Genomic DNA, 22,624 nt, shown 5'->3' on the forward strand with positions numbered 1-22,624 from the left:
TCGCTAGGTGGTAGTCGTCAATGTTTTGATTAGCAGACGAATTGACAACGTGTACCGCGAATTCCATGAGTGACGTAAATAAGTGGCGTAAGAAATTACAGTAACATTCATTTTCATTATTTCAATCGCTAGAATATCTCAAAATGGAAACTGACATTGAAGACTTAAAACATCTTGTACTGAATAAAGTCCAAGATGGAGAAAATCTTTTGCAGCAAGTGCAATCTCATTTCACAGCCGTTGAAGGGAGCAAGAAACTCGAAAGGCGAATCCGCTCTGAAATGAAATTCCTTCAAAAGGTAAATTTCGCAAGCTCAATTACGCACTAATGAGCTCATTTTTGAAATTTAATAATTTGATTTCTGATGGTGTAGTTGTTGGAGGCCAAAACAGGAGTAAAAAAGGAACACATACTGTCAAGCAATTTAGGATCTTTGGCTGCAGTGGTTGAAATTCTTCATCAATGCGAAAGCCCTGCTGCTGTCTTTAAAGTGAGATATTGTTTAAATTTAACATGCCTTGAAATTTATAGCTGTTGTTCAGTAGCCTTTCAGCCTAGAGAACGGCCCCATAAGTCGAATTGAAGTGGATGTGGTCTCCAAGGGAGGGGCAGTCTGGCACAAAGCCATAGCTCGCAAAGCAGAAGCGCTGGAAGACATATCGAAAGGCAGGACCTCGTGTGGCCAAAAGTCAGTAATTGACCAAGCATCAGATTACATCAAATGTGCAAGACTGCATCCACACCTTTTCAACCCACCCAAGGTAAATCCAAACAATATTCAACAACTCTCTATAACAACTAACTCATCTATTATTGTGTCAATCAAAACAGGTTGTGTTCCACTTTTTCAACAGTATCAGCTTGACTATTGCTGTCAAACTGAGGAAACTAGGAGTCGATGTGGAAGGTGACGTCAGACCAGTAATGGAAGACGAATTAAGTGACACGAGCAGTGGCTGGGATAGCGATGAGGACGACAGCGAAGATTACGAAGAAGACGACGAAGAGAATAACGGAATGGCAACTTTGCCTCATTCCAATCACTGCAACATGGTCCAACAAAGTGACAAACTCTTTCTTGACATCACTTGCATGGTGGCCTACGTCTCATCAATGACCAACGGCGGAGCAAACTATCGTTTCCCCAAAACGATCTACAATCAGCAGGCCGAGTGGGAGCGTTTGTCGCCCGCCAAGCCCAAATTGGACGCTCTGTTTGGAGATAAACAGCTAGTGACTTGCCGCGAAGCTCTCATCGATTTCCAAACGCTAGTGGAGCGAATGGGCGGCCCTGGAGAGAAGCAACGAACGCAGGATCTCATCAGCCGGTTGGATATTGTCGACGATTCGCCCTGCGGAAGAGTGTCCCACCTCCAACTGACGAGCAATGTGAAGACCAGGAGTAGATTGATTTTCTGTACAGCCGACCAATTGGGCATCGTGATCGTCACAGCCAACACGGGATTCGTCCGATCAGCAGCCAGTCAAGTAATCGACACCTCCGTATTGAATTAAATTTAATCTAACAATCAATTCGTGTCTTTAGGGAATAGAAATCGCACATTATGTCCACGAGCCTCGAGTTTTGACAGAGCAGCAGGAGCGTTTTTCAACTCCCCTCCATCCGCCGACAACCGAAAATGCCTCATAATACTACCAAGACGATTTGACGAATTGAATTGACATTATCTCGTTTACCTTCGTGAGTGCCTCACCTATTCCAAAGAGTAAGATGCTCTTTTCTTCCTACCAGTTCAGTATTGGAACTGCTGTTAAAATTTTTGTCAACATTCGGCAACTGGCGTTGTTGTTGTGTCTGGACTCCAATACACGATAACAACGCACGGGATTTTGGATTTGTATCGAGTGGAAGGGAGCAAAGACCACCTGAAATGTTATTTGCTTAACAAATTTCCAACGGGATTAAAATGAAAAGTGACGAGTCTTAATTCCCTCCCCTTAATTCCCATGGCGTAATTAGGTAAACACGGGGAGATGTGTCTTTGACAGGTGAAGGCTGAACTAAGCCCGGAATTCAATTTGGAATCTAGAACTGCCGCTATCGCATTGATTTAGTGAGCGCTGCTGGAGGTCTTATAGAATCAACATAACTTATGATAAGTTTGGAAAATCCTCTCTGATTGTGTTGGATGTCGATGTGAGCGCAATGACGTGTGCGGCTAGTTGGTTATGAGTTATGACATTCGACTCGTCTCCAGTATAAATACGCCCGTCTCGATTGGTGATGACACCGTTGTCAGACAATAATTGGGTTCATCAGTATAGTCGCTCAGAGCGCTTAATTCACTCAATTCTTTCGTGTTTAATTAACCCGCAACGAGTTTACTTGTCAGTCTGTAATTACATAAACTCTGTAGTTTCATTTCAATTGGGTTAGCAAATTATTGGCTGTCGGGAAAAAGAATGGCGAATAGAATTTCTTGCTCGGCAGCTTCTTTGTGGGTGTTGATGGCGTTGACAGTCGTTCTGGGGGGTCTAAACCAAGTAGACGGTCATGGTAGACTACTGGATCCACCAGCACGGTCCTCCATGTGGCGACTTGGCTTCCCAACGCCAAAGAATTACGACGACAACGGCCTCAACTGCGGAGGCAGATCGGTAATATAACGTCCCAAAATTGTTCCTCGCAGACCTGACAAAACCTTAACTTTGATTGATTTCGTTTCGATTTAAACAGGCACAGTACAACAGCATCAATCAAGGGCGTTGCGGTGAATGTGGCGACGAGTGGAGTTTGGCCCGTCCGAGACCCAACGACGAGGGCGGCTATTACGGAACGGGAACTATCGGCCAGACTTACAAATCCGGCTCCGTAAGTCAATTATTTATAACCAACTGACTAAAGTCCTTTTGTCTTTCAACTTTTATATTTCTGTGCGCATTGTATAATAGTACATCCGTGTGTCGGTGGAATTAACTTCGAGCCATTTGGGCTATTTCGAATTCCGCCTGTGCCCTAAACAGTCGGCCGGAGAGCTGGTGACGCAAGAGTGTCTCGACAGACATTTGCTTCAGTTAAGCAACGGATCGACTCGTTATCAGGTGACGGATTTTACCACTACTTGGTACGATATGATGGTCAAACTACCGAGCGGGATAACGTGCGATGATTGCGTCATTCAGTGGACATACTCTACTGGTAATTTTTGATTTCCCATTTTTCTTGATCGAACTCGTAACATTTTCTCTTTTTTAAATTTTTAATCACGAAAAAATACAAAACAGGCAACAGCCCAACGGTGTGCAATGGTGTAGCCAATTCGGTTGATTGCAATCAAGAGACTTTTGTCAACTGCGCAGATGTGGCCATCACAGCCTAGTCCGACAATCAAATATCAGTGCCGATTGACTTGGTGCCAGTAAGTGATACTGAGCAATTTCCCTGTGTGTATTTATCTATACGCGTTCCTATATTCAAAAATTATTTACTTGTTTTGTTAGTGACACAGTTTTGAAAATTCTTGTTATATCTTGTTTTACATCTCGTCGTTGTCAGTTTCCTATGCTGCAGTAATATACGGTAATATACGCATTACGCAATTCAGAGATTGATTGATGCGCACAATCTACAATCTAACACTCCCTCATGTCCATTAACAGTCGGTTCATACCTGTTGTTGCATGTCTAAAGTTATAAACTTTAGCTGCCTATCAAAAGTTAAAATATGATTCGAGATTTTAACGAGATAATCAAATAAAAGTTGAGAATTCCTTGATCTTATCCCGCTCTCTCGACGTGTCAAAATGTTTTCTCTGCGTGTGTCGCACACCGATACGTGCAGACTGCAGAGGGTAAAGTGGCACTTTAATCAAAATGATAACAGCAGTCGTTTCGTTCGTTAAGTTCTGCATGACATGAATAGTAATCATCAGGAATCTGTGCCTTTGTATGAATCGGAACCAACTTTGGAAAGCGCGGCCAGACGCATCATTCAAATTGAAATATACCGAAATGGTTGGTTGGGTCAAGAGAGAAAAAGTCAAGAGAGGACGGTATTTGACAAAACTTAATCGGTACGGTAGTGCATCGATTGTATTTAGTATTTCTACATTTTCTTGTAACTCAAATCAAATGAATTTCAAAATATTTTCGGTAAGGTTAGTGGAACGATAGCAAAGTGGAGTTTTGAGTGAGAAACAAATGCGAATTTTTAAAAATGTTACGTCACTTTTAAACGGGAATTTTAACGCATTAAAAAGACAAAAGAGAATGGTAAAGACTATAAAGCAGGCAGGGTGGAAGACTTACATTACTGGCTTTCCCATTAGGCTGCGTTCAAGAAGGTTTCAACGTGCAAATAGGAAGAACCATCCTCCGAATGAGAAACAAGGATCGTTTGCAGTTCGTCGGCCACCATGCAGGTAGATCCCATGTATTCAATTGGCGGAACACGCGGCGTTTTCTTGCGGGCATCGATCCTCTTCACCTTCGAAGATACCACAGATGGTTTAACCGAAGCTGCACGGGGGATGGCTCTCAGGTGGGAGTTTTGTCTGATCAGGAAATTAGAGTTGAATGGCTCCGGGTGAATGAGAGCTGCTTGGAAATCCCAGATCTTCAATACACCGTCGTCATCACAAGTGACGATGTATTTGTCCGAGATGATTCTAATAAAAATAATCAAAGAAACAAGGTTGTAGTAATTTCTGAAAAAATACGGTTGAATTTAATCCGATTAACTAACCTGATTGCACATAATCCCTTGTCGCCATAGCAAATGGTTTTGACACAACGACCATCACCAGCACTCCAAATCCTAATAAGAGGGAAAATAGTTAATGTGACCGACATAAAAGCGAAGTAAAATCAAACCTAACAAAATTATCTTCTGTGTGTCCCATAACAATAAATCCATTAAGATAATGGAATTGGAAGCGTTGAAATGGTGACGACGTTGGAATCGATATGTTATGGAGGACATCATACGAAACTGCACATCGAATTTCTATTTCGAAAGTTGCGTCCATGTTGAAGTTGGGCATGGGCTCGTAGAAATTTGGATATTTGGGAACAAATAAGACGATATAGTCGTCATCCATTGCAACTTCCAGAGAGGATATGGGTTTCGGTAGAACTTTCTGGTAATAAAGTAAAGTCACATCTCCGTCGCCATTCAGGGGAATTCTACGTAGTGTCACAATGAACGACTCATCGGTTTCCTAAAAATAACCAATTACTCAACATAAGTAAACTGACTCAAAGGAACCTGAGTTTGCATTTAATACCGAAATCCTTGCGTAACACGACAGTAGCAAATCATTCCATAGGCAATGGCCTTTCACATAGAATTGTTCGTACTCTCCTTCGACTTGGTTTCCTTGCTCCGGAACAGGTTTCAAGACTCTCAACTAAAAGCAATTTATTAACAATCAACGTTGTGTGACACCATATAGAATGTGCTTACCAGTTCATGTGATTTTGCATCCCAAACGCAAATTTCTGGGTGGACACAAAAGGATGCTGTGATGAAATTTGAATTAATCTTCAAACGAGTCAGTTTAGGATAACTTCCATTGATTTCAGTTAACGGGATTTCAAGAACCTGAAGGATATTACAACAAAGTTAACATACACAATAGCAAATTTCTACATTATAGTTCAATTAAAACCTTTTCCAGTTTGAGGGTCCAGCGATTACGAACAAGTATACGACAATGCTGCTGTAGTTGAACGATCCATTGTGAATCCACTTCACATTCACAGCCATGAACCCCAAAAGTTTGATTTCCAAAGCTTGCATATTTTACACGCTGATATTTTCCTCCAGCTCTCCAGTTTGAATCCACACTCTAGAAATGGATATCGAATTATTTAAAATGAACAAAACTGATACTGAAACATTTTTTTACTTGAACACATTACCTTTTGAATTTCATCTTCCACCAGACAATACATTGTGTGGTAGTACTCACAATGACGTTCAGAAGCATCAGCATTTCCACGACTCAGCAGCTCTTGATCTTTGAATACTTTAACAGCATCAAACACTTTTTTCCAATACGGCAACACTTTTTTCTAGGTAACATAACCATTGCTGTTAACACCATAGCATCTCCTACTCAAACACATGCTAAGATAAAAAGATATCGCTTTACCTTTCTTTCCACCATCACCTTCCAGAACTCCCCTTTGGATATGATCTTTTTCCAAACAACTGAGACCATTTCTGAATTCGTCAAAGAATTGTAATCCAAATATGCAAAAATCTGATCACAAATGAAATCTAGGTATTGACCTGTATACACAAATTACACAATTCAATCAACTTTCATTTTCTTAATGCAAATAGTTATTGGTGTTTACTATGCAGGCTTTCAATTAAGTCAAATTTAAATTCCTCCATGGCGATTGTTGTGATTTGACGAAAAGAGAACCATCAAACTATCAGAGGAGTAAATCACACGACAACTGCGAAACTGACATATGCCAAAGCCAAAACAAGTTGTAAACAAAATGGCGTCCTCACCTTTTCTGACCCTTCCCTTTCTATAATCTGATTGGCTGAAGGAGAAATCAGCGCACGACGGCCATGACCCCCCAAAGCTAATCCTTCACTATTAATTAAGCTATATTACTATATTCATCCTAGCAGCAATAACTGTAAGCAATCACGGCCTTGGTTTTCCCCCCTTGATGACCTACGGAAAATAATCTAAAAATGTTCACTAGTCTCTACTCTATAGCGGTCGACTGTTATCATTTAGGAGCGCCATCATCAGCAATCTGTCAGGCTTTGTATAAATTAGAACTAACTTTGGAAAGCTGGGCCAGACAAAACAAATCACATCGAATTATACATACCCGCGTACACACCGAAATGGTTGGTGGCAAATCTTTTCCAAGTGTTCGAGCGATGCCTGTCATCATTTTACTATTAGTGTCGATCTTGAGCCTCGTTAACGGACACGGGATATTATTCGACCCGCCGGGCCGATCGTACATGTCCCAATTCGGATTTGACGTTCCTTCAAATTACGACGCCGCCAGTCTCAACTGTGGCGGCCAACAATTGGGTAATATACAAAGTCTCACAACACGTACACCGATGATATGTTTTATCTGTATTTCAATGAGTCCATTAAAGTACCAAAATTTAGATTTCAAATAGCCTTGAACTACATTTATTTTATTACTCTAATGCTTATCGGTTTTATGTTTGGTACGGTTTGGTATACTGAATGAACTGTTGTACAGGCCCAGCATTTTGACGAAGTCAATCAGGGCCGTTGCGGCGAGTGCGGAGACGAATTGGCCCGGCCGAGACCCAACGACGAAGGTGGACTCTATGGAACGGGAAAGATTTGGGCAAACAAGGATCGGTAATCAATTACATTGATTCATTACAAGATAGGGTATAGTTGATATGGTCCGTTTTTACTATAACTTTTAATTGACTTTAATTTAGTTTGTACGAGTGACAATTGAGGTCACCCGGGCTACTTTGAGTTTCGCTTGTGTCCGAAGCAGTCGGCTGAGGAACTTGTGACTCAGGTATCTAACAAAATAATTAACAAATAAAAAAATAAATAAATAATTAGTCAAATCAATTCATTTCCTTAGGAATGTCTCGATCGTAATTTACTTGAACTGGTGGAGATGCCGGGACAAGGTATATCGGCGGCACAACTGGCAAATTTTTCCCAACCATCAAGTGACACAATGGGTGTCACTTGCGAAAACTGCGTTCTGCAACTGGACAACAGGTATTACGTCATTTGTCATGTACAAATATTCTTTGAATTTTATGTAGCCTACCATGTGGATAAATCTGGCCTGTAACTATACTCTAATGTTGTTTCACTCAATGCAGGGAATAGTCCGGGAATGTGTCCTGGTGGAGGCAGCAACCTGTGCTACCAGAAATCCTTCGTCAATTGCGCAGATGTATCACTCCTCTACAAAAATGAAAATGACTTTAATACAAAAACAGCTCTAGTATTATACAATAATAAAAATGCGCCAATAAATTTATGGGTTATGTGATTCGGTGAAGGAATACGATACAAATGAAATTCAGAAATAGTTATACCTTATTCCATTGGTAAACGGTCGAAGCGATATCAATCAAACATTTCATTGCGTACTTAATTTCCATTCTATATCTGCATTGAATTGGTGCAGACGGATGCAAACGAGTTCAGACTAGACTAAATAAATCCTCAGCCAAGTTCTCTTTCAACAAGTCCAATAAATTACTCGACAGTCTTTTTCGACAGAACGTACAAGGATCAGTAAAGAGATGCTGGTGAAAGACGTCGATAAATTTACAAGTTGAGTTAAAGTCGGGGACTTTGAGTGCGATACACAGTGCCCGTATAATTTCCCGTTGGACGATTGCAACTCGTTTCGAAATGGAAAACCCAGAAAAACAAATTGTCGACCAACTGTGAAATCTCTGGAGATTATTGTGCGTACCCTGACAATCCCCTGTAATCCTCCGGCTCATAAAAAGGTTGCGAGCAAGAGTTGACTATCGATTTATAAACTATCAGGTGTGATTATAGTCTTGATCCAATTTGCATGTCATCAAGTACAGACCATCGTATCTTTCCAAAGAGAAAAATTCCCCTTTTCCCAGCATCAGCTTCACACTCGCTCTGATTACCTCATCATAAAAATATACGTTGTTGGCACTCTGCATTTACTTTCCATCCGGTTTAAAGGTTCTCCCTTATTGACATTGACATTGACGAAGCTTTTTGACATTTCTTTCGAATGGCTGTAGAAATAGCAGATTAGGCACGCCGATGGAGAAGTTGGAGGGGATCGTCATCCATCAATTCGTTCCCGTTGATGTCACTATAAAATTTGACCCAACGCCAACGGAATGCGATTCTCCGCTTCCGATTTTCCTTCCGTGACAACCGAACCGTTTCTTTATCTCTTTCCCTGCCAACTGACCAACTGATGACAACATCGTGCTGTTTGTTTTGATGGACGCGCACTTTCCTATCGCATTTGATTTGTTGTTCGTGTTGCAATGTGACGTTGGTTTCGTCAACAAGTGAATGGCATTTTGACACATGGCAGAATAACCATCACCCGTCATTCGTCGTATCACATCTCGTCCGTCTCTGCTCACGTCCCAATTGGTCCCAATGACGTCGCATTTCAAACGTTAAATTCAAATCAATTCAATTACGCTGTCGACATTATGCCGATGTTGCTCTCATATCAGCTCTCTGTAATAACATTCAGTTACGTCAAATTATATAATAACTCCATAAATAAAAAGGAAAAACAAAACCTGTCGCAATTTGACATTTCACGATGGCGTTAATATAAGAGGGCAAATATTAAAAGATAATTGCAGTTTCCCCACTGGGCCGATAAAAAAAAGAAAACATAGCGGCACGTCCCGTATCTCTCTCACCCGACGTCCTATATCTCTTGATTTCTTGATTTGTTGACTTAACGACTGTTGATTATCACGTATAGCGTGACCTATATAAAAGCGCAACAGCAGGTTTATATTAGACACTTGGACACATTAGCGCTTTGAAATTATTAAACGCAATAGTTTCTTATTCTTTTTTAGTTTTTCAAAAAATACATCTATATTGACATGACTGTCTCATCATCGATCCTGTTTTGCCTGGCCGTCTGCAATTGCCTCGTTCACCTAAGCGAAGGACACGGTTACATGTACGACCCACCCAGTCGATCCTCCGTGTGGCGATTCGGTTTCAACGTCCCCGAAGATCAGAAAAATTACAACGACATGGAACTCAACTGCGGCGGTAGAGAAGTATAAGTCAAATTCAACTTTTAAAAGTATTGAATGAATACTAATATTTTTAACGTGATGGATTTAAAAAGGCCCAGCATTTCGACGAAGTCAATCAAGGCCGTTGCGGCGAGTGCGGAGACGAGTGGAAATTGGCCCGGCCGAGACCCAACGACGAAGGTGGGATCTACGACACTGGCATTATTTCACAGACTTACACAGAAGGATCGGTATATAGAGCTGTACAATTAAGGGTATAGTCTATGATAAGCTCTTAATATTATCCCCCAGGTCGTCCGGCTAACTGTGAACGTTACAGCCAATCATTTCGGCACCTTCGTTTTCCGTCTGTGTCCCAAACAAACAGCCAACGAGTTGGTCACCCAGGAGTGTCTGGATCGCTACCCGCTTCAACTGGTGGAAATGCCGGGACAAGGTGACGGGGTAGTCGACGGAATTAATTTCCACATCGGCAGCACCACCGGCCTGTACTTCCCCAGCGTCCGGTTACCGGCTGGCGTCAGTTGTGAACATTGTGTACTGCAATGGTTTTGGACTGTAGGTGCGTATACAGAAATCCCGGTTATATTCATTTATTTTTAAAAAATCGTCGGCTTTACTATAATTATTTCGCTATACGTGTCGTGCAGCCAATAGCCCAGGGCTGTGCCCCAACGGAGGCAGTGGCTACTGTTACCAGGAATCGTTCGTCAACTGCGCAGATGTTTCCATTCTTCCGGCGCGTGCCTAATCCAGCCAAACATTCGCTCAAAGAAAATGTATTACGTAATGAAATCGATATTCCTATATTTTAATTGTGCCTTTTGTGATTTTAATAGAAATTACCAAACGAAAATTTGAATAAATTAAATGTAACACGACGTGATCGCTGATAACCACACAGAGTTCTATTTCGCTAGAAACAGGAGTAATACTTGAGATATTCAAAACCTTTTTTGACATAAATCTAGACACATTATTATTGTAGCTTGATTCCGGTTTCAGAACCCAATTGTATCTTGTTTCGATATCTTTACCGACAGCCATACTTGGGACACTTTTCTCGTTTGAATTCTTACAAGGCGATTCCCAGATTATCAATTGTATATGCGATCGATTTCAGTCTTCCATTAAGGCAGAAATCGTTGGTGAATTCAACACGAACTGAGGATGACGTTGATTAATCACACACAGTCTCTTTTTCGATCAGATCAAATAATCGCTAACATTAATCTACTCTACTCCGACAGGGTGTAGTTGTGCACCGTATTATAGTCTTCTCAAGAAAAACCTTGAGAAATCCCAGCAATTCTGTCGCTAAACATGTGGTGGGCTCTTAACGGAGCTCGTGCCAATGCTACACCACAAAACTGCTCGGCAATCGACGAGAGAAAGAAAGAAAAGTGAAATGAATAAACAAGCCACCCAGTTATATTAATTCTATACGTTAGGAAAAGGAAACGATTTGGTTCCAGCATCAAGGTCGATTCCAATTCGAAAAATCGAGTCAAATCCGCTTCATCCGTCCAAATACGGATGTGCTTATTTGTATGTACACGCTTGTGGCTGCTGATCTAATATTACTATATTCTTTTCTTTATTTTTAAAATAAAATGCAAATTTCAATTGTTGCTTGCAAGGTCGACTCGTATAGTATATTCCTTGTTAGTCAGTCTGAAAAATGAAGATCATGCAGCAGCTCTAGGGCGCGGTCGCTCGTCCTGTCAAAATTGAATTTTTTCTTTTTTTAATTTTCTGACTCGTTTGAAATACGGAAGGAGAAGAGGATCCCAGCAGCCCAGATGAGTGGCCTTGCTAGCAGCATTTCGGCATTTGGCCAAAATCTTCTAGTATAATAGTTTCCTATCCCTGTGTCACGGGGTATATAAACCCCGTTGAAATGTTGGTTAAGGCATCAGTCAACCGACTTCTTCAGCTGCTCTCCCAATCATCTCAAGCGAGTCGACATGAAATCCTTTGTAAGTTTTTAGAACTAAATTTTAAAAATGGAATATAACAGTAATTAAATGGAAAATGAAATAGGTTGCTATTTTGTTGTTGGCGTGCACCGTCTACGGTAGTCCCGTCCTGGAGACTCCCGAAGTGGCTGCCGCCCGCGCCGCTCACAACGCAGCTCACGCTACTGCACGCGCACTCAACGCTCTGCCACCGGCGGCCAGCCCGATTTACCTGGAACAGGCCGTTCAAGATACTCCCGAAGTCTGGGCCGCTAGAGCCGACCACTACAAGGTAATCATCATCTCTCAAGTATATATTTCTAATGGTGAATATTCCCGCAAATACAATTTTGCTGTTATATTTTCCGACAGGCTTACGCAACAGCTGCAGCTGCCAACGGAGTCGTCGCCTCCCTTCCTTCCCTGCAGCCTTATTATTTCCAGGCCATTCCCGACACCCCGGAAGTTTGGGAGGCCAAACAGGCCCACTTCCGCGCTCACGCTGCCGCCCGTGGATAACCGAATTTGCCCATTTCTTTTATACTCGACGACTTTTTTTGGTTTATCAAAGCCCCGCACGCAACTTTCGACTGATCCCGACCGATTTTGTTGTCAAGCAAAAGGGACGATAAGACTTTGAATGTACAACGTTCATGTTCAAATCGGTGCCCTCAACTCAAATACAATTACTTTCTTACATATCGTCTCGACATTTGATATGTGCCTCAAAGAAACCAAAACAAAATGTGACACGCGCATCAAATCAAAATGAATTCGATTTGTTCTGCTGGCTTATAGTTGATGTGATCTGGACTAAAGTTTATTGAGTCAAAAATTTTCTAACTTAGAAATCTGCAACTGACGTGGAAATTGCGTCACATTTTCCAACACTGCAAAGGCTACAAAGGAATAACCCAACGTCTTATTTGCTTTTCGAGATAATGAGATGACTGGGGGCGGAGTGCGAATAAAAAGAAAAACATTCGAATTTTTGGTTTCAAATGGTTCCCTGATACCTTTGCCACGAGATTATCTGTGGCACAACAACGACGACAGGTTCAGCACGGACGCAGATGCAACAAGTACGATAGAAAGAAGTCCTAGATAGTGAAAAATCTGAGTTTGAAATTTGGGTTTCGCACCAGTCAATAGTTTGGCTTTGTTTTTATTCTCGATTGTTCTCGACTTCAAGATTCTGAAAAGTTTTCGCTTATCATCTGCCGTCGGCCAACTGTACGAGGAGGTGCCGGTTCGGTCGTCTGGTCTGATTACACTTTGCTTGAAGTGTTTAAAGTTTAAATATTTTTGTAATTCAATTGTTTACCCACAGAACAAAAGTTGTGAGGTTTAAAAACAAAACAGGCCTGATCTGCAGTCGTTCTAAAAATGAGTTATTTTAATAAATCCTGACTGAGTCAACAAAAACAGCAAGGGAAAAGAGTTTCAGTCAACTGCCTAGTAGCTCAGCAATAATCCCAGGTTCTATGTAAAGATTTATAAACAAGCACCAAACAGTCAAATGAGGAAGAATAGAGATACATTGTTCCTACCTTTAAGCCTAGGAAATACGGCCAGGGCAGGCATCCATAAGAGTGCTACCTCCATCCATAGGAAAGTTGAACACAGCAGGATCTGCAAAAGGGAGTCCTCGTGAATACCCCCACACTCGCATGGGTGTACACGAGGACAGAGGGAATTTAAAAAAAGGGCAAGAACTCGGCCGACATCGGTATATAGTCTCTCCAAACAAACTGGACACTGTGTCTATCTAAATACAAAATAAAAAAATGGGTTACGAAAAAACATTGACAGAAAAACAAGTAAAGAAAAGTTAAAAATAAGTGGGTAAACTAAACCGGTAATTGTTGATAACCAGGAAAATATCAGGTTTTAATGTAACACTCTGCAATGATGCAAGTCATGCAGCATTATAGAATATCTAAAAGGTAACAGGTTAACAAAAATATTGAAAATCATTATGTTACCCAAGTGATGATCCTGAGATTGTGGGTGACGACAGGTCAATGCCAGCACAAGCAGAAACTGGCATAAATCTTGTAGTTATGGAAGATGGCTCAGGCCTCGAATCTATACAGAAGAAAATGTTATAACAGAACAAACAAACTGCTATCATGTGCATCGACAAGGGAAACTTACGTGACGAATAATGTCAGGAACTAACATTTCACGAACTTTGAACTGCTAGGTCTTCTATTCAATCTCCCACAATCATTCTATTTGTATTTTTAGCTTTATTTGCCTGCTAAAATGCATTAAGCTACTCCATAAAGATAAACGAACAGAATCAACACGAACACGACGACCACATTTTTGTCATTTAATTTCGAAAGCAGACGACTTTTCTATTCTACTCAAAAGATATCGATAGAAATGATTAAAAATCGATCACCAGGATCTCCCTAAATTCAAACCGCTAAAAAACTTTAAAAAAGCTCGGTTTTCTCATCCGCTGAACGGATCGAGATTATTGTTTTATAGTATCTCATGGTTCTTTCTTATCAAGTTACAGTAATAGTTGAGCCCCCCCAATCGCAAAATCTGCACGAAATCCGCAGATAATTACTTTAAGGCCGAAATCGCCACAATTTAAGGCAGTCCAAGACCCTCTTGAAAGCGAATGGGTCGTGGGCGACGTTTACCATAATTCGTGAATTTCATCTTTTGTTGTATGAGATTGTGACACAAAGCAAATGCTGAGATTTTAAGTTTTCAAATGGCCATCAGCGTGTTCTGCCCATCTCAAACAAGTTAACTCAGCCAACTGCTCGATTTTAAACGCGACTCAAAATGTGGAATACGTACAAAATAATGAATTATTTGATTTATTAACAAACTATATTCAAGACCTAATATGCTTAACAGCCTTGTGGACATAAGGTCTGTGGTATATAATCAGCAATTGATTTTACCAATAGACTATTTGGATGAAATTTCGTTTAAGAATCTTGCAAGGCTTTGACTTCGTCGATGAGTTTGAGAAGCCGACCCGTTAAAAGTTTATTGTCGCTCCACTTCTGCGATGCCATCATATTTCTCATCGATTCCTCAGCTTCGAGGCTCATTCCACTGACACCTTTGACTATTTCCTCGTCAGCGGCTGGAAAAGAAATGATTTAATCAAAAGGAATTTTAATATAATTTAATAATAGTTATTACCTTTTGGTTCTTTCTTCCTCTCCTCTACGTCCATTTCACCCAACTTGTCGAGAACTTTCTTGTCCAAGACAAACGACAAAACCACGCAACCCATAAACATCCACATCAAGGATCTTTTCTTATAATCAGCCAAGAAATCTTCCCAGGTGTAGTAATTGAGTGAGATGCCGAGCAGTCGCAAATCGGCCGTCAGCGTGTCATAGTAGTGACGTAACAAAAACTTCATGTACCTGGCCCTTATTTCCGGCCTGGTGCTCGTGTACAGGAAATACAGGACGTCGCTGAGTGGATGGCCGATTCTCACAATTTGAAAGTCGATCATTTTTAAGGCAATTGGTTTCTTCCCATCATCGTCGTATTTGAACAACATGTTGTTGTTCCAGTAATCTCCATGCAAGATGCAGGCCAATGGACCACAGCTCTCCACCGTATCACTTTGAACAATCTCCGGTAGACGTTCCACCAAGCCAGTTATCCATTCAACTAACTGGTATAATGAATACAAAATTAGGTCAATCAGGTAATATTGAAGTTGAGTAAATAAGAATTACATCGGGTCTTTCGACATCTATGGCGAATTGGATCACGTTTTTGGAACTGTCCTGCATCATTTGAATAGTACCAATGTCGTACATTGTTGTCCCTTCCACGATAAATTTGGATCCTTGGGGAATTTTGGAGAGTTCGCCCGTGGATGGATCCTTCCACTTTCTCACTGCACTCAGTGTCAAGGCGTGGTAATGGGCCAGTGACGTCAGTGCAATTAAACAGTGTCGATAATCAGCGCCTTCCACTTTATCGGTCATGCGATAACCCTCAGCCTTGAGATCCTCGAGGAGAGTACAAGTTCCCGATCCATCCGCTCCGCCTTGAACAATTTCCTCCATATGGGAGTAGTAAACATCTGGGACATCCAGCGGAATCGGTTGCCCTGGGTGCATTTGTTGCAAGAGTCCAAAGAAGTTTTGGTAGACGTCCATCTCGCGGTGATGAGTCCGTGCCTCGTAGGCAGCGATGCGCAGCATCGCGTTTGAAGGGAGCACCTGTGCAAAAAACGTATCAAATGAAAACCAAAAACTTTGACTAAATTTTATTTGATTAGAAAATTTTTAATACCTTGATGAAAGTACTCAAGGTATTTTTTGTTTCGTTCCCAAAGGCATCACGTTTTATCAATTGAGCCGTCACAATAAAAGTGTCACTCATGAAATTGTCACCGAGACTGGAAGCGGATTGGGCCACAATATGCACTTGACCGTATTGTGGTAGGTCATCGTAGGTGACTCCATCAACGTGATCCGTCGCCAGCACGGGCAATTGTTTTGCTATTTGTTTCTCTTCAAAAAGTGTCTTCCAGAACAACTGCCGTTCGGCCAGACTTTTGAATCGGTTTGCCATTGTGTGGTTTTGTCGCCTGTCGGATCGCACCAAAAGGTTTAATTACTTCTCGAATTAATTCAATCTAAAACAAACGAGCGAATCAATCCTCCGGCGCCGGTGTAAGTATGGTTATACCTTTTAAGTTCTGGCCACGTAAGAAAAGATCGCGGAAGTGTTGAGAAAACCTTTAAACTGATCGAAACAGATCTCGGAGAGAGTAACTTACAGATAGTCACACGTACAGTAATATATCTTATATGGCATATGGTAATACACTAGCTGTTGTCTCCATGGTCCAAGTTCTCTTCTAATAGCCATTCCTTATCAATAAATGTAGGCAAGACTAAAAATAAAACCTTGATGAGGCGACAAACGTTAACCACGAGACGGTGGCCACGTTCGATAGACGACGGCCTTGTTATGTGGTTGACGATGAGCTTATAAGCGATAAAGGACTTTGATATCGTCAATAATAAAACAAAGATATTATACTAGTGCTTGTGATTTGTTTTTTTCTGTTGCAACTGAAAAGTGTCGACTCATTCTGTTGCGTTTACTTTTTGTTTTTTTTACTCACATCAAGTAAATGGGTTAGAGCCTAGCAACTGAACTTCACCTAATCGTTACATAACTATGTCTAGTTCGAATTGTCTTTATTGTCAAATTTGAACCAAAAGAAATATGGGCTGTTGGTGGTCATTAGGTGTGTTTCTTTATCAATAATCAAAAGGCTTATATCAAATTGTATAGAGGCTTGAATCCATATTCCCATCCAAAGTGAGCTATAGAATAAATTAGAGGGACTATCGGACACGTAGACCAGCAAAGAGAAAGTGATGTATAAGCTCACCAAACATTTGGTACACAATTTAAAACTGCATCGTCATTTCCAATACCTTATCCTTTCTTTAAAAAGGTGACATAATAATCTAATAAAATGGTTTGTCCCAACGAAAGAAAAAAAAGTCTCTTGAACAAGGAGTACTCCAAAACGACCCATTAATTATTTAGATGGTAAACTTCATCGATGAGTTTCATTATACGGTCCGATAAAATTGGACTGTCACTCAATACGAACGTTTTCATCATATTCTTGTAAGTTTCCTCCATTTCGACGCTCATTCCGCTTTCACCAATGACTGGCGGTTCCACGACCTCGTCTGAAAAATTTCAAAAAGACAACACACCCAATTAAATATAGTCGACTACAAAACAATCACATCCCTAGTCCTATACAGATGCAGAGAAGTAAGAAATGAATGAAGTTTTGTTACCTTCTGGTTTGGGATCTTTTAGTTGTTCCTCTGCATCCAAATCCTTCAAACTGGTAACAACTTTTTTGTTCTGTGTCATGGACACGACCATGGTGGACATGAACATCCACATCAAGGATCGTTTCTTATAATCAGCCAAGAAATCTTCCCAGTTGTAATCTTCGAGGGGGATGCCAAGGAGTCGCAAATCGGTTGTCAACGTGTCGAAATAGTAACGAAGCAAAATCAGCATGTACTTTTGTCTCGTTTCCGGCAAGGTGCTCGTGTACAGGAAATAGAGAACGTCGCTAAGTGGATGGCCGATCCTCGAGATTTGAAAGTCGAGCATTCGCAGTGAGACTGGAATATTAGTCAGACCATCTGCGTATTTGAACAACATGTTATTGTTCCAATAATCTCCGTGAACGACACAAGCCAATGGGCCGCTGCTCTCCAACGTATCGACTAGGACGACCTCAGACATTTGAGATGTAAATTTCGACACCCACTCAACTAGCTGATAACAATAAAACCAATTAGTTGAGATGCGAATTTTGAACAGAAAAATGTTTAATACTCACATCGGGCCTTTTGATATCTTTTAGAAAATCGACGATAGACACGGAAAAGTCTGAAATGATTTTGATTATTCCCACATCGTACATAGTTTTCTCTTCGACAAGAAATTTGGCCATCGGGGGAATATTGGATAGTTTGCCAGTCGCCGGATCCTTCCACTTTCTCACCGCACTGATCGTCAATGCGTGGAAATGGGCCAGTGAAGTCAAGGCCATGTGACAGTGTCGATAATCGGCGCCTTCCACTTTATCGGCCATACGATAACCCTCAGCTTTAAGATCCTCGAGGAGAGTACAAGTTCCCGATCCATCCGCTCCGCCTTGAACCATTTCCTCCATATGAGTGTAGTAAACATCGGGAACATCCAGCGGAATCGGGTGGTCGGCGTGCATTTCTCTCAGTGAATTGAAGAAATGGTGATACATGTTGATTTCCCGATGATGGACGCGTGATTCGTGAACTGATTTCCGAAGTAAGAAATTCGACGGCAGCACCTGCGTTGTAATGACAAGAATTTTAGACATGCATTTCCAAAATCATTGGCGTCGGATATAGGGGAGACCGGGGCTGTGTGGGACATGGGGCTACATGGGACATCGCAGTTTTGAGCATGTTCCCGTAATTTTTTTTAAATAATTTTTTTACCCAACATGGGGCATGGTAAATGCTCAAATATAGTAAAAAAATTATTAAAAAAAAATTACGGGAACATGCTCAAAACTGCGATGTCCCATGTAGCCCCATGTCCCACACAGCCCCGGTCTCCCCTACAACCGAAACCAAACGAGTTATTAAATGTTACCTTGATGAAGGTACTCAGTGTATTTGGAATGTCCTCGCCATCACGTTGCATCAACAACCGTGCCGTTACAATAAAGGTGTCGCTTTGGAAATTATCGCCCAAAGTTGAGCCGGATTCCACTTTGACGTGCAATTTGCCGTACTTTGGTATGTCATCGTACGTGATGCCATCGACATGATCAGTCGCTAGCGTGGCAAGTTGAGGTGCCAACATCTTCTCTTCAAAAAGGGTCTTCCAAAACAGCTGGCGACCAGCCAAACTTTTAATTTCGTAGATCATCTTGTTGCTGGTGTTGGGCAATCAACACCTGAATGCTACATAAATGAGAGCTTATAGACACAATTTATGGCTAGAACGAAAAAAAAAATAAGATTATAAAATGCCTTTATTTTACATACCTTATAGTTTAAGCAGGAAAATAAATTGAGGAAACGATGTAGGCTATAGCTATTGCAGGAGGAATAAGAAAGACGATAAAAAATAATTAAGATTTAAAAATGCAAGGAAAAATTTTTTAAGGTCCAATGTTGAGAGATGATGAATCCAAACAGCAGTGCGAGAATTGACAACATTATACTACCTCAGCGCAGTATTTTATCTATCGCCAGTCACGTCACTCCCATGATTATTGTTGTGTGCTAGTCTCTTATCTCCTAATGTTGTTACCCAACGGAATGGAAGGTCGATCATCAATAATCACAATACAATATGCTCAGCTGTATAGACTGTAAAAACTGTATCTCACCTGTGAAGCATTCAGGTGATTAAACAAGATGACCAATGAAATTAAAAGTTTAGCTTCCAATGCGTTTTGCCCCGTTTAATGGTCAGAGCCTAGCAACTGAGCGCAGCATTTGTGGTGCATAACTAAAACTATGTTTGTTCGGATTTTGTTCTTATCGAGTTTAAACAGTATCCAATAGAAATAAGGGCTGCTGACGGTCATTGGGTTTGTTATTTTATCACTCACAAGGGTCAAGGCTGATATAAAATTGTATATGAGTTTGTTGGACAGAAAAAAGGTACATTGCGAAAATGAGTCAAGAGAAGGTTATTAATATATGGACAAAACTTAATCGGTATACTACCGCACCGATTGTATTTGTACATTTTCTTGTACTCATCAAATGAATTTCAAAATATTTTCAGTAAGGTAACTGGAACGATATAGCAAACTGGGGTCTGAGTTTGAAACAAATGCGAATTTCCGAGAAACTTCTAACGCACGACGTCACTTTTAAACGCGCGTTTAAACGCAATCAACAAGACAAAAGAGAATGGTTAAGACTTTAAAGCAGGCAGGGTGGAAGACTTACACGACTGGCTTTCTCATTGGGCAGCGTTCAAAAAGGTTTCAACGTGCAAATAAGAAGAACCATCGTCCGAATGGGACACAAGGATCATTTGCAATTCGTCGGCCACCATGCAGGTAGATCCCACGTATTCAATTGGCGGAACGCGCGGCGTTTTCTTGCGGGCATCGATCCTCTTCACCTTCGAGGATACTGCAGATGGTTTAGCCGAAGCCGAACAGGAGACAGCTTTCAGGTGGGAGATTTTCCTGATCAGGAAATTAGAGCTGGATGGCTCCGGGCGAACAAGAGTTCCTTGGAAATCCCAGATCTTCAACACACCTTCTTTATCGCAAGTGACAATGTATTTGTCCGAAATGATTCTAATGGAAATAATCAAAGAAACAAAGTTGAAGTAATTTCTGTAGGAATGCGGTAAGATTTAATCTGGTTAACTTACCTGATTGCACATAATCCTTTGTCGCCATGGCAAATGGTTTTGACACAACGACCAACAGCAGCACTCCAGATGCTAATAACAGTGAAATGAGTTAATGACCGATAAAAAAAAAAATTACGTCAAATAAAACCTTAGAAATTTGTCTTCCGTTTGGCCCATAACAATAAATCCATTTAGATAATGGAATTGGTAGAATTGGAATGGTGAAGACGTCGGAATCGAAATTTTATGGACGACGTCATAGGAAACTGCACTTCGAATTTCTATCTCGAAAGTTGCTGCCATACTAGGCATGTACAATCGTTGCTCATGTCTGGCGAAAAATAAGACGATATAATCGTCATCCATTGCCACTTCCAGAAACAATATGGGTCTTGGCAGAACTTTCTGGTAATAAAGTAAAGTCACTTCTCCGTCGCCATTCAGGGGAATTCTGCGCAGTGTCACAATGTACGATTCATCTGTTCGCTAAAAATAACCCATTACTCAAAATAAGTCAACTATGACGGCGAAGGAGCCTGAGTTGGAACTTACCGATAATCTTGCGTGGCAAGATAGAAGCAAATCATTCCATAGGCAATGGCCTTTCACATAGAATTCTCCGTACTCTCCTTCGACTTGGTTTCCTTGCTCCGGAACGGGTTTCAAGACTCTCAACTATTAAAAAGGCAATTTAATAGCAATCAACATTGTGTGACACCACATAGAATGTGCTTACCAGTTCATGAGATTTGGCATCCCAAACGCAAATTTCTGGGTGGACGTCAAAGGATGCTGTGATGAAATTCGAATTAATCTTCAAGCGATTCAATTTAAATTCACGATCCCTTCCATTCATGTTGATTTCAGTTAACGGAATTTCAAGAACCTGAAGGATATTACCACAAAGGTTTTATGTACAAAAGTAAATTTTCACATTTTGTACAAATATTAACCTTTTCGATTTCGAGGGTCCAGCGATTACGAAGAAATATGCGACAATCCCGCTGTATTTGAACGATCCATTGTGAATCCACTTCACATTCACAGCCATGAACCTCGAAAGAGTGATTTCCAAAGCTTTCATATCTAACACACTGATGTTTTCCTCCAGCTCTCCAGTTTGAATCCACACTCTAGAAATGGACACAAAATTATTTAAAATTTACAAAGTTGATCCTGTAACACTCTTATTTACTTAAACACATTACCTTTTGAATTTCATCTTCCACTAGACAATACATTGTGTGGTAGTACTCATCACAATGACGTTCAGAAGCATCAGCATTTCCACGACTCAGCAGCTCTTGATCTTTAAATACTTTTACAGCATCAAACACTTTTTTCCAATACGGCAACACTTTTTTCTAGGAAGAGATAACAAAACTGTTGATATTAACACTACAACATCTCCTACTTAGATAAAAAGAAAACACTTTACCTTTCTTTCCACCATTACCTTCCAGAACTCCCCTTTGGAAACGATCTTATTCCAAACAGCTGACACCATTTTTGAATTCATCAAAGAATCGTAATCCAAATATGCAAAAATATGATCACATATGAAATCCAGGCATTGACCTATACAAATTGCACAGTTCAATCAATTTAAAATTTCTTTTTCTAAATGCAAACAGTAATTAATTGTTCATACAATGCAGGCTTTCAATTAAGTCCAATTTCAATTTCTCCATGGTGATTGGTGTTATTTTTATCTGACGAAAAGAAAACTTAATTATCCGAGGAGTAAACAGCACAACCGACTAACTTGGCGCCAAAGTGTCAAATGCAACAAGTTCTAAACAAAATGGCGTCCTCACCTTTTCTAACCCTTCCCTTTCTGTAATCTGATTGGCTGGAGGAGAAATCATCGCATGGCCCTAAAAGCTAATTTGATTTCTAACGTATTTGGGATTCAAAACAAATTTCATATGTGATAAAAAGGCTTGATTCATTTTTGTGACGAACACCGGAACGCGTGATTGTTGGTTAAT

General features: G+C 40.7%; 8 protein-coding genes and 2 long non-coding RNA genes across 15 annotated transcripts; 5 read left to right on the forward strand and 5 right to left on the reverse strand.

Annotated features, from left to right (window-relative positions):
• Window positions 1–65: 65 nt before the first annotated feature.
• On the forward strand, window positions 66–1,850 carry LOC124315912 (UPF0415 protein C7orf25 homolog). Its single transcript, XM_046781656.1, has 5 exons — window positions 66–299; window positions 375–491; window positions 547–762; window positions 833–1,489; window positions 1,548–1,850. The coding sequence occupies exons 1-5, from the start codon at window positions 144–146 to the stop codon at window positions 1,650–1,652; spliced, it is 1,251 nt and encodes a 416-aa protein (XP_046637612.1). The 5' UTR covers window positions 66–143; the 3' UTR covers window positions 1,653–1,850.
• Window positions 1,851–2,230: 380 nt separating this feature from the next.
• LOC124315931 lies at window positions 2,231–3,743 on the forward strand. 2 transcript variants are annotated; one of them, XM_046781681.1, is made up of 5 exons: window positions 2,231–2,620; window positions 2,700–2,834; window positions 2,915–3,161; window positions 3,248–3,362; window positions 3,396–3,743. In XM_046781681.1, exons 1-4 carry the CDS (start codon window positions 2,426–2,428, stop codon window positions 3,340–3,342), a joined length of 672 nt encoding a protein of 223 aa, XP_046637637.1. In that variant the 5' UTR covers window positions 2,231–2,425; the 3' UTR covers window positions 3,343–3,362; window positions 3,396–3,743. The 2 variants fall into 2 exon arrangements, with proteins under 2 accessions (XP_046637637.1, XP_046637636.1); XM_046781680.1 differs by having other exon boundaries at window positions 3,248–3,743.
• Window positions 3,744–3,893: 150 nt separating this feature from the next.
• On the forward strand, window positions 3,894–20,178 carry LOC124315979. The gene is made up of 2 exons (XR_006911765.1): window positions 3,894–4,036; window positions 20,053–20,178. It is a non-coding gene; the product is annotated as an uncharacterized LOC124315979 (long non-coding RNA).
• On the reverse strand, window positions 4,100–6,461 carry LOC124315899 (F-box/WD repeat-containing protein 11-like). Its single transcript, XM_046781633.1, has 9 exons — window positions 6,327–6,461; window positions 6,119–6,258; window positions 5,886–6,038; window positions 5,633–5,812; window positions 5,428–5,565; window positions 5,249–5,371; window positions 4,836–5,182; window positions 4,708–4,779; window positions 4,100–4,630 (listed from the first exon to the last, which is right to left on the reverse strand). Exons 1-9 carry the CDS (start codon window positions 6,364–6,366, stop codon window positions 4,288–4,290), a joined length of 1,536 nt encoding a protein of 511 aa, XP_046637589.1. The 5' UTR covers window positions 6,367–6,461; the 3' UTR covers window positions 4,100–4,287.
• Window positions 7,066–14,081, reverse strand: LOC124315975. Of its 3 annotated transcripts, XR_006911761.1 has the most exons (7): window positions 13,866–14,080; window positions 13,694–13,796; window positions 13,259–13,476; window positions 7,779–7,918; window positions 7,606–7,715; window positions 7,368–7,518; window positions 7,066–7,306 (listed from the first exon to the last, which is right to left on the reverse strand). It is a non-coding gene; the product is annotated as an uncharacterized LOC124315975 (long non-coding RNA). The 3 variants fall into 3 exon arrangements; XR_006911762.1 differs by having other exon boundaries at window positions 7,066–7,518; window positions 7,606–7,709; window positions 13,866–14,081; XR_006911760.1 differs by having other exon boundaries at window positions 7,066–7,518.
• Window positions 9,491–10,631, forward strand: LOC124315930. The gene is made up of 4 exons (XM_046781679.1): window positions 9,491–9,771; window positions 9,843–9,980; window positions 10,042–10,312; window positions 10,401–10,631. Exons 1-4 carry the CDS (start codon window positions 9,589–9,591, stop codon window positions 10,499–10,501), a joined length of 693 nt encoding a protein of 230 aa, XP_046637635.1. The 5' UTR covers window positions 9,491–9,588; the 3' UTR covers window positions 10,502–10,631.
• On the forward strand, window positions 11,617–12,409 carry LOC124315954 (cuticle protein 2-like). The gene is made up of 3 exons (XM_046781707.1): window positions 11,617–11,729; window positions 11,794–12,000; window positions 12,081–12,409. The coding sequence occupies exons 1-3, from the start codon at window positions 11,718–11,720 to the stop codon at window positions 12,225–12,227; spliced, it is 366 nt and encodes a 121-aa protein (XP_046637663.1). The 5' UTR covers window positions 11,617–11,717; the 3' UTR covers window positions 12,228–12,409.
• Window positions 14,411–16,653, reverse strand: LOC124315906. Of its 2 annotated transcripts, XM_046781648.1 has the most exons (5): window positions 16,401–16,653; window positions 16,002–16,299; window positions 15,437–15,928; window positions 14,886–15,372; window positions 14,411–14,826 (listed from the first exon to the last, which is right to left on the reverse strand). In XM_046781648.1, exons 2-5 carry the CDS (start codon window positions 16,281–16,283, stop codon window positions 14,666–14,668), a joined length of 1,422 nt encoding a protein of 473 aa, XP_046637604.1. In that variant the 5' UTR covers window positions 16,284–16,299; window positions 16,401–16,653; the 3' UTR covers window positions 14,411–14,665. The 2 variants fall into 2 exon arrangements, with proteins under 2 accessions (XP_046637604.1, XP_046637603.1); XM_046781647.1 differs by having other exon boundaries at window positions 16,002–16,653.
• LOC124315904 lies at window positions 17,089–19,477 on the reverse strand. 2 transcript variants are annotated; one of them, XM_046781642.1, is made up of 5 exons: window positions 19,298–19,477; window positions 18,900–19,228; window positions 18,100–18,591; window positions 17,540–18,035; window positions 17,089–17,425 (listed from the first exon to the last, which is right to left on the reverse strand). In XM_046781642.1, exons 2-5 carry the CDS (start codon window positions 19,176–19,178, stop codon window positions 17,265–17,267), a joined length of 1,428 nt encoding a protein of 475 aa, XP_046637598.1. In that variant the 5' UTR covers window positions 19,179–19,228; window positions 19,298–19,477; the 3' UTR covers window positions 17,089–17,264. The 2 variants fall into 2 exon arrangements, with proteins under 2 accessions (XP_046637598.1, XP_046637597.1); XM_046781641.1 differs by having other exon boundaries at window positions 18,900–19,213; window positions 19,298–19,476.
• On the reverse strand, window positions 19,960–22,428 carry LOC124315898 (F-box/WD repeat-containing protein 11-like). Its single transcript, XM_046781631.1, has 9 exons — window positions 22,285–22,428; window positions 22,072–22,211; window positions 21,842–21,997; window positions 21,587–21,766; window positions 21,370–21,519; window positions 21,186–21,308; window positions 20,782–21,119; window positions 20,652–20,723; window positions 19,960–20,574 (listed from the first exon to the last, which is right to left on the reverse strand). The coding sequence occupies exons 1-9, from the start codon at window positions 22,322–22,324 to the stop codon at window positions 20,229–20,231; spliced, it is 1,545 nt and encodes a 514-aa protein (XP_046637587.1). The 5' UTR covers window positions 22,325–22,428; the 3' UTR covers window positions 19,960–20,228.
• Window positions 22,429–22,624: the final 196 nt, after the last annotated feature.

The sequence above is a fragment of the Daphnia pulicaria genome, chromosome 11 (genome assembly GCF_021234035.1).
Source record: "Daphnia pulicaria isolate SC F1-1A chromosome 11, SC_F0-13Bv2, whole genome shotgun sequence".
In the NCBI taxonomy this organism is placed as follows: domain Eukaryota; kingdom Metazoa; phylum Arthropoda; class Branchiopoda; order Diplostraca; family Daphniidae; genus Daphnia; species Daphnia pulicaria.